Here is a 12,378-nt window from a genome sequence, read left to right on the forward strand (position 1 = left end):
TAAGAGAGAAAATTTCCTGAGCTATGAAGCAGCATTTTTGGTTGATTATCTAGTCTGTGTACTATTAAGCTGCATATTCCCTGTGATTTCCTGGATAACAACAACAAAATCCCAGAGAGGGAGGTGGGGGTTAGGGCTAAAACAATATTGCAAATAACTGCCTTTTATTAAACATCCAACCTATGCTGGGCACTGTGACTGGTGCTGTGCATATACTCCATAGACTCCACCAGTCCTACAAGACACGGCTTATCAAACCCATTTCACACATGAAGAACCTCAGGCTCACAGTGCTTGATAATTGGTCATGATGACATGCTTAGTAAATGACAGAACTGGGACTAGATCCGTAGTCTGAATTCATCGGGAACCCACACTATTCCCACAAAGACCTGAGCTAGGAAGAAAGGCCCAATGGGACACCCCCAGCTACGGAGGGGCTTCAGAAGGATCCAGGGGAGATCAAATGCCAGAGTCCATAAGAAAGATCACATACAAGACCAAGTCCAGAGGGCCCCAGGCAGGCTGGCAGTCAGGGCTCTGAATCCAGAGTTAGGCATAAGGTGGAGCAGAGATCAGGAAGAGAGAACGCAGGGCATGTGGGTGGGAGTGGGAGGTATGGGAATGAGCTTGGGGAATTTATGAAGCATCATCGTCAGCTAAAAGTTGCAAGTGCCCATTATCTTACCCTGTTTCTAACTCCTGCTGGACTCTGTAAGATAATGGGTAATTGGAGTGGAAGGGATACAGACTGTGCAACAGGACTAGATACAAAAACTCAAAAATGGACAGCACAATAATACCTAATTGTAAAGTAATCATGTTAAAACACTGAATGAAGCTGCATCTGAGCTATAGGGTTTTTTTGTTTGTTTGTTTGTTTTACTATTATTACTACTTTTATTTCTTTTCTCTATATTAACATTTTATATCTTTTTCTGTTGTGTTGCTAGTTCCTCTAAACCGATGCAAATGTACTAAGAAACGATGATCATGCATCTATGTGATGATGTTAAGAATTACTGAGTGCATATGTAGAACGGTATGATTTCTAAATGTTGTGTTAATTTCTTTTTTTTTCTTTCTTTCCATTAATAAAAAAAAAAAGTTGCAAGTGACTTGAGTGGGCAGGTTTATTGGATGGATGGACCAGAGGCATGCCAGACTTCCACTGTCAGAAGGAATATAGCTGACTCCCCTGCATTATTCAGTTGAGCTATATCTCTCAAACACGAGTGGTCTAGTGCCTCCTTACCAGAGCCCTAGAGCTGAAGTAGTCTTGATGTCTGCTGGAGGCTTTTTTCCTTATGTACAGTGGGCTCCCTTTGCAAAAGTTGGGACTATGTGAGTGAGTGGGGTGGGAGACTGACAAATGACACTTGAGACAGGCCAGCAATGCCAGTGGGTAGCAGAAAAGAGAGTAGAACTACAAAGAGAGAAAAATTGGAGGGTGAATGCTCTGGGACTAGGTACGTCAAACCTGGGCACAAACACATCTTGTAAGATGATTCAGATGGCATCCACAGCTTAGACTAACTTCCACACTGTCTGAGATCCTTGGCACATTACAAGCAGGTGTCTGGTGGCTCTGATTGATTGTCTGCATCGCCACCGTCTGGGATGGAGGTCTTTTCCAAGATACAGCCATTTGCGGGGTACATGGGGAACCCATGGAAATTATGCACTTTCCTATTGAATCGTGATGTGTGGGGTCCACTGCAGGGGTCCATCACAGACCTTCCCATTGAGAGCATCCCCAGGTGTTTGAAGCCAGTTAGATGTCCAGAATGACACTCTCAAAGAAGATCTTCCACAGGAATTCTGCAGTTGACTGAGCAGTGGTAGCACTTCGGGCTTCTTCCATGGAGGCTGAGGGCCTAGGCAGAGAGCAGTCTCCATGGCTTGAACTGGCAAATGAGACCTTACAGTACTTTGATTCATTCATTCATTCATCCATCTAGGAAACAAAGGCTGGTGCAGAGGAGACCAGTCAGGAGGGGCCCCTGCCATAAACCACAGGGACAGGGGAGGGTCTGAAGGAGGGAGGAGGCATGTAAGGCCAGAATGATTCCTGCCCTGTGGCTGGCCCCAGACCTTGGCACCCCAAAATCAAGAGCTCAGCACTGTTCTCTTTTGTCGCAAGTTTGTACAGAAGCTTCAGTGAGTCAAGAATGAACTCATTTTCCCTTCGGGGTTATTGGTCCTTCAGGCTGATTCGGCTGCGCTCAGATCTCCTAAACATGATGATTTGGTCTATGTGGTCTATCCCTGGGGAGATTTGGAGTACTGAATAGCAAACCAATCACTTCTCTCAAAACTTCAGTTCTTGCTCTTGATACTTATTTAATAAAGACTGACTATGGCCAAAGGCCCCCAGAGTTGAAATTTTGGGACCCAGAAAGCTTAACCAAGGGAGGTCAACATTACTATAATGCCTTTCTTAACTACATTGAAGTCAGCACTATGACTCTTTTAAGATAGGCCTGAAGCCTTGAACTCTTAATGCCAGCAGACACTCTATGACTCTTAAAACAAAGAAGAACATTAGCTAATGGTCCTACAAAAGCCTTTGGATATATGTGCTAAGTCAAAACAAATACCAACTCTCTGCTGAATGCTAGTGCTGTGATCTCCCAAGACGTATTATTCACAATTTCCCTCCCGTCAAATGACCAAATCCCTTTATATAAGTAACCAGCCGAGCACATAAGCTAACAAAGGCCATATAAGACATCCTGTTCAGTCTTTTAAAAACTTAAGGAAAGATAGGTGGGTATGTGGCTGAAGGAAGTTGGCTGTCTAAATGAAGATACTAGGAGTCTGTTTCAGAGATGCCACTGATGGCCTCCATTTATATTCTTAGCCTAGGACATGTCCCTATAGTATAAATTAAGTCATTGAATCAATGCTTTGTAAACCTCTGTTGAAAAGCACGATGACCAATGACCAAGCCTGGATTCAGATGTGGGGACACAATTAAGGCCTTAGCACTGAAAAGCACCTTGGGAGGTTCTTTCAAATCCTCTTCGTAATCTCCTTTAAAGCAAACAAACAAATGGGCAGAGGATTATACAACACATGAACCCTACAATAAACAATGGACTACAGGTAATAGTACATGTATAAAAATGTTTCATGAATTGTTAGTTACCTCATTAATGAAAAGTTTACTAATAGGATGGTACATGGGAACTTTGCATTTTAAAAATCTTACACGGTATTTCTGTAAATCTACAACTACTCTAACTGAAACTTATTAATAACAAAACAGAACTGTACCCTGAAACAAAACAAAACAAAGGGGTGGATCCTCAAAAAGTGTAAATGATGCTATTTAGTGGCATAACTGGGATGAGGACCCAGGATCCTTCACCCCTTTTTCCTTTCCATTGTACTAGTCTATCTCCCTATAGACCAAATATTAAAAACAAAGTTGTTCAAAAGGCTACAAAATATATATCACCAATGATACTGTTGTATCATGCCAGCTGTGGTCCAAAATGACTTTCGTGTGGGTTCTGTCCCCATCCCTCCCCCATCAACTCATTCATCTATTTTCAAATATACTTTGATGAACATTTTCATGTTGGCTTCTGTTCTAGTTTGTAAGCTGCCAGAATGCAATATACCAAAATAGAATAGCTTTTAAAAAGGGAAGTTTATTAAGTTGCAGGTTTAAACTTTTAGGCCATGAAAATTTCCAAATTAAGGCAAGCCTATAAAAATGCACAAATTAAGGCATTCAGGGAAAGATACCTTGGTTCAAGTAAGCTGATGATGTTCAGGATTGCTCTCTCAGCTGGAAAGGCACATGACAAAATCTGCCAGCTTTCTCTCCAGGCTTCTTCAATGGCTTCCCTGGGGCTCTCTCCATTCTGTTGGTTCTGTTGGTTCTGCTGGCTCTAAAGCTTTTTCTAAAATGGTTTCTTTCTAAAGGGCTCCAGTAAGCAACCCCACCTTGAATGGGTGGAGACACATCTCCATGGAAACCAGCTAATCAAAAGTTAACACCCACAATTGGGTAGGTCATCTCTCCATGGAAACAATCAGAAAGGTCTCACCCAGCAATATGGAACAAACATTAAAGGACATGGCTTTCCTTGGGTACATAATAGCTTCAAAACGGCATATTCCATCCTTTGGACCCCCAAAAGACATGTTCTTTTCAAACACAAGATGTATTCATACCACAACAATATCAGAATGCCTTAAACCATTTCAGTAACAACACAAATACAATACAAAGTCAGAAAGAGTACAAAATCTCATCAAAGTCAGCTACAGAAAAATTCTCCTCTGGCTCTGAACCTGTAAAACTCAGAACAAGTTATCTGCTGCCAATATACAGAGGGACAACCATAGTCATAGAATACATGTTCCCATTTCCATAGGGAGAAATTGGAAGAAACACAGGCATCACTGGATACACACAGTTCTGAAAAACAGTGGACAAACTCCAAACTCCATTAGGTTTCAAAGTCTGAGAGTCATTTATCCTTGAGGCTTTGGAAAGCGGCTGTCCAATCCTTTCCAAGGGCCTAGGCAGCAGCCTGCCTCTCTCTGAATGCAACCTTGGGGTACATTGGGGAGACCACCGTTTTATCATGTTCTACCCTCTCCAAGCATCCGCCACACCTGGGCTCTTTGTCAACTCCAGGGCACATGCTCAATCCCTCCAGAACAATACAGTGATAGCCAGGCTCTCGCTAATCCCCAAGGTATGTGCTCTGCCCCCTCTGAGGTCTGGGGCACAATTCTTCCAAAGTGAGGTGGAAGGCTCACGCTCTGCCTTTGGGGCCAATTCACCTTCTCCAAGTTCTTGGGTGGGTCCACTCACCTGGCCCAAGCTTTCCTGGCTTCAGACCTTAGCTTCCATGGTTCTGCCTTTGAAGCTGTTTTTCCTCTGACGTGTTCCTTTTCTGCCCCTCTTAGTCCAGACTGGCAGTGGTTCCATTTATACAGATCCCACAATACTCATGTTTGTTTTCTACGTAATAGGCAGGGATCATAACTATCTAACAATAGGACTCTCCACATACCCTTCCTGGATAATTCTATCTCCAACTCTTGCTTTTTTTGAAATGGCTGACTGGTTCAATGTTTAGTTAAATCCTCATGTGGGGCACTATTCCCTGGGGTCTCCCCTTCTGGAAGCCCAGTTCTTCAGACCATCAATTTTTGGTTTCTTTATACCAAAGAGTTCGGTTCTCAGCTTATCTCTTTCCTCTTGCATTTTACTGTAACCTGCAAGAAGCAGCCAGGCCGCATTTCCCACATTTAGTTTGGGAAATTTTCTCAGCAAAGTATCCTGGGTTGTCATCTTTAAATTCTAACTTCCAGCCAATGGCAATACACAATTTTGCAAGATTCTGTGCCACTTTAAAACAAGGATCGCCATCTATCCAGTTTGCAATAACACATGTATCATTTCTATCTAAAGCCTTATCAGAGATATTTTTAGAGTCCACATTTCTACCAACAGTCTCTTCAAAGCATTCTAGGCTTTCTCTATCAAGCGCTCACAACTCTTTCTGAATCTTTCCCTGATCCACTTTAAAAACCGTTCAAACACATTTGGTATTTGCAAAGTATACCAGCAAACCAGTACTGATACCAAAATTTGTTCTAATTTGTGAGCTGCTGGAATGCGATAGACCAGAGAAGAGAATGGCTTTTAAAAACAAAAATTTATTAAGTCACATGTCTACAGTTCTAAGGACATAAAAATGTCCAAAGTGAGGCATCGAGGGAAAGATACCTTGGTTCATGAGGGCCAAAGATGTTGGAGGTTCCACTCTCAGTTGCTAAGGCACATGGTGACGTCCGCTAGCATTCTCTAGGCTTCTTTAAAGATTTCCCTGGGGCTCAGTCCATTCTGTAAGCTCTGTTGGTTCTGGTGGGTCTAAAGGTTTTTCCAAATTGGTTCCCTCTTAAGGGGCTCCAGTAAGTAACCCAATCTTGAATGGGTGTAGACACATATCCATGGAAGCCATCTAATCAAAAGTTACCACCCATAATTGGGTGGGTCGTATCTCCACGGACACAATCAAAAAAAATCCTATGCAGGAATATTGAATGAGGATTAAAGGACATGTCTTTTCTAGGATGCAAAATAGCTTCAAACCAGCATAGCTTTCTTTAGTCATGCCTAGCTAAACAAGCAGAAATTTTCCTTGGGAGTGGAGTTAGTATAAAGGAGACATTTAGAAGAGGATCTTACCCAAGAGGAGATAAGATTATTCAATGTACTTACTACCATCATGATAACATGGTGGAAATGCTGCTTTAGAGCCAGCTACTACAAGGCAGTCCACTGACAGAAAGGTCACTGACTGAACTTGACTGTTTGGGGAAGGAGATTTGGAAGGGACAGTCAAAAGCAGGTACTCCGTAGTGAGCATGCCCTTGGGCAGCAAGAACAATATTTATGGGGACGAAATGGAAATTAAAGAAAATACCAACAGGATACATAAAGGGATGAGATTTGGAGGCAACAGAGCTGAAAAGGAGCCCCCGAATTGTGGTAGAGAATGTGGTCATCCTATCATGAACTCTGTGGTGTTTTGGGTACACTATCATTGAGGAAGGAGTTCCCACCACTCGTTCAACTGTGAATGATTATGTTTCCACACTTTTAGAAAAGAGAGAAGCTGGCGACCCTGGTACTTATCCCCTCCCCCCCACATGCCCAGGGTTCTTTTTCCCAGACTGCCTCTGCCCCATCGTTCTGACATCACATGTCATGTGAAGAGGATGATGACTTCAGCTGGTTTCCCCACGACCAAGGTTCTAGAATTTTCTGGACACTATTTATTGGGTACTGCTGGGCTCACAGAAGGCATTTTGGACTTGACACAAAGGTGCTCTGGTCTTGAGTACCAAAGTGCTCCTGATGCTAGCCTAGCTCCATGGCTACTCAGGATACCAAAGAGAAAAATAAAGTCAAGCTTCCTCCATCTATTGATGGAAAACAAGAAAGGGGGAGTCCATGTAAATCTCTTGTTGATCTGAATATGGATTTCAGGGAGTTCCTGGAAGGGCACAGTGACCAAAGTGTGAACCCAGGTCCAGCCTTCCCAGACAACCCGCAACCACAGGACCAAAACCAAAATAAAGAAAATGAGGAAGAAGGTAATGATGTTCTTGGGCTTGCCTTCCCAAGAAAGCTTTGGATGATAGTGGAGAATGACGCATTCAAGTCTGTGCACTGGAACGACAGAGGGGACACTGTGATCATCGACGCAGATCTTTTTCAGACGGAAATTCTTCAACGGAGAGGCGCAGAGAGATTTTTTGAAACAGACAGCTGGAAGACTTTCATTCAAGAACTTAACCTCTATGGATTCAGCAAAATACACCAAACCAACTCTTCAGATCACTCTCCAGAGAACAAGAGAATCATGGTAAAGTAGAAAGTTACCCATTTTCTGTTACTTAGTACCTTCATAATACACCAGATGAATGATATAATGAGAGAGTTTACTTCTCTGAAGCTGTTCTTTTCATATGGGACATTATTTAAGGAAAGATTAAAGTATAGATTTTGAAAACACAGATTTTCATATTAAACTACAATCCCTTTAGAGATAATCTGCAGGCATGACTGAAATTTCAAAGAGGCCAGTTAAGATTAGACATCAACTCCCTAATCTAGGAAAAGATTTACCTTTAGTGAGCTCATGATTTAGGGCATAAGGAAACTTGCGAGGAATTGTTGAACAAAAATATTTTTTTTGTAGTCCCACGAGCAAAATGAGACCATTATGATTGGGGGGGCAGGGTAGAGGAATGAATACTTTTTCCTGGAATAACTAAAATGTTTCATTTTGTTTTAGATCTACTGCAACTCAAATTTCAAGAGAGACAACCCTCTGCTCCTCCAAAATATTCAGAGAAAATTCAACTTCCCCCAAACTATTGTCCAGCCAAAGATCTATACACCATCTCCAAAGAGACCGAAGCTGGCTGCTACAAGACACTCGCCGAGATTCCAGAAGGATAACTCCATGCAAGAAACCAATCAAACTTCACATAACACCTCCCCAAATGTTCAGGGACCCAGGGGCAGCTCGGCCTTTATGGCCTCTAATGTCTGGTCTTTGAGCAGTGTAATTGGGCGTTCCATGGAAAACTGTCCCCTTACTCAGTCAAATGTTCCAAGTGAGGAGGGCACCTCCCAGCAAACTATACCTGCATCTCTGGCTACTGCTGGACCCGCAGGTGCAGGGGCACTGCCCATGGGCCCCACAGATTACCCAGATAGTGCTTCCATAATGCACCTGTTCAATATGTGTTACTCCATCCTGATGGGTGCCCTTTCAGTCATGTCTCCAAATGAGCCCTTTGACGAGCAACAGGAGAGTCCCTCTGATTACCACTGCGTGCTGTGTGAGCAGTTCAAGGACCAACCACCTCCATAAACTCACAGGTCCTTGGGAACTGAGAAAGATAGCTGTTTTGGACTGATCAACCTATTTCAGAAGTTAATAAAGAAAAATCCCAGGACAGTAAATAAACAGGTTAACAAGAATTATGAGTCTGTGTTGTTCCTCATGTTCTGTTTCTTACACATCTCATCACAGAAGCCAGAGGCGGCTGAAAATCTTTCCCATGAAAGGTTTTGGTCTGCATTGTCTTGTTTCATTTTTAGAAGTAGCATTTTTCACATACTCATGTAAGGGTTTCGTTAGGGAGTGCTGAGGGCAAGCCCAGTTAGCTCTGGTTCCCTGAGACTTGCCTGCTGGTCAGGAGACAGACCAGACTTGCAACTAACTTCTTGGGTACCACCTAACATTATATATATACCTTCTAAAAGGAGATTCTTTTCCTCACAGCTCCTCTCAATGTTGCTAGGAATTTTCTGACCAACAGCTGAATGTCTCCAGACAAAGATCCAGTGGCCTCCAAAGAGGCCACTTGCCAAGAATTGTACGACCACCACATTCCAGCTTGGAAAACAAGGGCCATTCCAGTCAATGTCAGGGGTGGGACAGCAAGCCCATCATCCTCATGGTCAAGAACCTTAGAAACTTTGCTAATAAATGACACACACAACAGAAAAGAAGGAACACATTTGAGACAAAATAACACTAGTTACCACTTTTCAAAGTCAAATTCTAACAAATTCTAAAGGCTGTGTTTAGGATCTTTTCTTTGGACATGAAGTAGCTGTGTCATATGTGACACAAGCATGCTTCATGAACTAAAGAGCACTTTTTCAACACAGCAAGGGTAATTTGGAAGAGCAGATGGTTGCTGTTTCAAATAATGATATTGTCTTCACTGTGCAGTGGTCCATCAATGGCTGGTCCTCATCAGGAAAAAAGCAGTCAGTGCCTGGTCCTAGCCTTTCCACAATGTCCCTGAATGCTGTTAAAAAAAATCTATGAGTTTGGACCAGAATAGAGAGAAGGGAAAACAAATAAGGGATCCCTCAAAGAATGTTTATTTGTCCAATCCAGAAATTATCAGGACCAAAATCAGTGGCAGTACTGAGACTCTTACTAGTAGCTTTTCATTTTTAATTAAGGTCAAAGTTGACGAGCCCAAAGAGACAGCGTGCCAAGGAAGTCTTGATCTATCCCCCCTCCCCTTTTTCCCCTTCCTCTAAGCAGAGATATCTGTTTTATGAACAGCATTTAGTGGATAGCACTCTAAAATGCAGTGACACTTAGAGTGAAATCCTGATTTCAACTGGATTTCTATATTTGCATCATGATGGTAAAAGGCATGTAGCTTGCTTCTCCATAATGTTCCTCTTAGGAGCCTATACTTCCTGCCCCAAAGGGATTAGGTACTATGGGATGTCCACCTGGAATATATCCTTTCCCCCTTTTCTAGGTATGGGCTCTAGTAACCACCTGGCATTTGAAATCACGGTCAGGTTCTTCTGTTTCAGGTCAGTCAGTATAGCTTGATTTTCTAGTTCCACAACCTCATCAGGAGCTAAGTCTTCAGGCCACACTGCAAAGTTTCCCCAATGTCAATGAGCCTTATGCACAAAGAGAAAAAGACAGAGGTATTTTTCAACTTCCATAAGCCAAACCCTGCGTGTGTGACATGGTTATTCAAAGTGACCATCATCACAGACTAAGATGATACCATCAAAAGGAAATTAGAATTGAATCCCTTTTACTAAGCATTTATTATGTTCCAAACTGTTCAGGGAATTTGGGGGAAGGCAGAGGGAGGGCTCCAGAAATAAAGACAATGAGGGGCTTATCGTCAGTGAACCCACAGAGGTAGTGGGTGAGTCCAAGCAGAACTGCTAAGGGGCAGCGGTTACAGACTGGAAGGGCACCAGCCACTGTGAGGGAACTTAAAGTCAGGTGATGCCTAATCTGCTCACCAGTAACAGGCGTAGACCCTGATGACATACCTCCACACCTGGGCGTTGCCCAGGATCTTGTTGGCAGTGGGGGTGGGACAGCTGTGTGAATCTGGCAGACAGTGTGACTCTCAGAGGGCATCCCAATCTGCTGTGTGCTGCCTCTCCTGGTCTCTGACAGACAAACACACGTAGATATGGACCTGTCTCAGCCGCTCTGATCACACATGGAGAACTGAGGCCCAGAGTAAGGATATGATTTATGCAAAATCGCAGAGTCTGTCCCAGGCAGAGCTTCAACTGGTACCTAGGCCTGCTGAATCCCTTGCACTGTTCTGCTGTCCCACTGAAGGTATGTTGCTTAAAGAAACCACAACAAACACAAGATCAACTATATAGAAAACAGAAGCCACCAAAACTCCCCAGTAAGATCCTGGGTGATAGCATTTAAACCCATCACATACACGCACTGTGCCATGCCCTGACTTCGCGTCTGTGCCTCCACACCCTGCACCCCTCATGCCACATGCCCTGTTCACTCATGTCCCTCTGGCCCTCCCCATGCTCCCATGCCTGTGCCCCCATGCTCCGTGCCCACTGTGCCCCATGTCCCACGCTTCCATGCCCCCATGTCCTAACACATTCCATCATCCCTCTTCCCCCTGCCCTCTGCCCCATGCCACACCCCACAACAGACTCCACAGCCCTCACCCCTGCCCTGCATTGCACACCCTGCCCTGTATCCTGTGCAACGTGTCCTCACACTGTGTGTCCTAGCTGGCATTTCCAGGTTAACTGTGATCAGGGTCTGCTCACATACTGAGTCCTAAAGCCGAAGGTCCTTCCAAGAAGGTGACTGGGGGGCTCTGAGACCCACTGGGCCAACAAGCAGAATCTCGGTTCAAGTGCATACCGGCCACACTCCACTCCTGGGGTTGACAGCCTTTACCATGCTATAGAACCAGCAGACCTGGCTGGAATTCCACCAGGTCTCCATTCCGCTCACCCAGCTGCATCAGTTGGGAAGGAGGCCTGAGGGCAAAGGAGGCACAAGAGCACCATCTACTGAAAAGAAACAGAAAGTGGAGTCTGGCAAATTGCCTATTTGTCTACCTTAGAACAGATAGATACTCAAGGAGAGTTGTATCCCCTGTATGAGGTTCATGCCTTGGTTTGGTAAGGAATTCCTGACAAACCAAGTGCAAAATGCAAACCCAAGCAAATACAAAACCTTAGATGACTGAGGGAAATCAACTATCAATATAACCCTATCAAGATAATCAAATGCTAAATGTTGTGTTAGTTAATTTTTTTAATTAATGAAAAAAAAGATAATCAAATGCCTCAAAACCAACAGAAAATCACAAAGCATAAAAGAAGCAGGTAAACATGGCCTAGCCAAATTACCAAATTAAAACACCAAAGGAGACACAAACTTTGGAACAAATAATCAAAAGCTGTCATTCAACTTTCCTAAAAAAGATTCAGTGTGTTGTCAAAGGACAAAAAAAAAAGGATATCAAGAACATACTAGAAGAGCAGAAAGAAGAATTAGAAAGAATAAGTAGAAAAATAGAAGATATCACAGACAAAAGATACCATAGACCAAATTAAAAATATAGTAGAGACACACAATAGCAGATTTGAAGAGGCAGAAGAATGATTGAGCAAACTATAGGACAACCAAATTTGAATGTGCAAAAGAGCAAATGAAGAAAAAGATGGAAAAATTTGAATTGGATCTCATGGAAATGATGGAAAACATGAAGCACACAAACAAAAGGACTACCGGTGTCCTGGAAGGAGAATAGAAAAATAAAAGGGTAGGAAGATTGGTTGAGGAGATGATGGGGGAAAACTACACATTCCTCATAAAAGACATAAATATGCAAAACAAAGACTCCAAATGAACCACAAATAAAATGAATCCAAATAAGCCTACTTCCAGACATATACTAATCAGTCTGCCAAATGTTGAAGAGAAGCAGAAAGTCCTAAAAGCTGCAAGAGAACGACTCACCACATACAAGGGAAACCATATAACACTGAGT

At 43.1% G+C, this 12,378-nt stretch overlaps 1 protein-coding gene across 1 annotated transcript; it reads left to right on the forward strand.

The window, feature by feature from the left end:
* The first annotated feature begins 6,828 nt into the window (after positions 1–6,828).
* LOC143670617 (heat shock transcription factor, X-linked member 3-like) lies at positions 6,829–8,476 on the forward strand. Its single transcript, XM_077145521.1, has 2 exons — positions 6,829–7,403; positions 7,836–8,476. Exons 1-2 carry the CDS (start codon positions 6,909–6,911, stop codon positions 8,418–8,420), a joined length of 1,080 nt encoding a protein of 359 aa, XP_077001636.1. The 5' UTR covers positions 6,829–6,908; the 3' UTR covers positions 8,421–8,476.
* The last annotated feature ends 3,902 nt before the right edge of the window (positions 8,477–12,378 follow it).

The sequence above is a fragment of the Tamandua tetradactyla genome, chromosome X (assembly GCF_023851605.1).
Source record: "Tamandua tetradactyla isolate mTamTet1 chromosome X, mTamTet1.pri, whole genome shotgun sequence".
Taxonomy (NCBI): domain Eukaryota; kingdom Metazoa; phylum Chordata; class Mammalia; order Pilosa; family Myrmecophagidae; genus Tamandua; species Tamandua tetradactyla.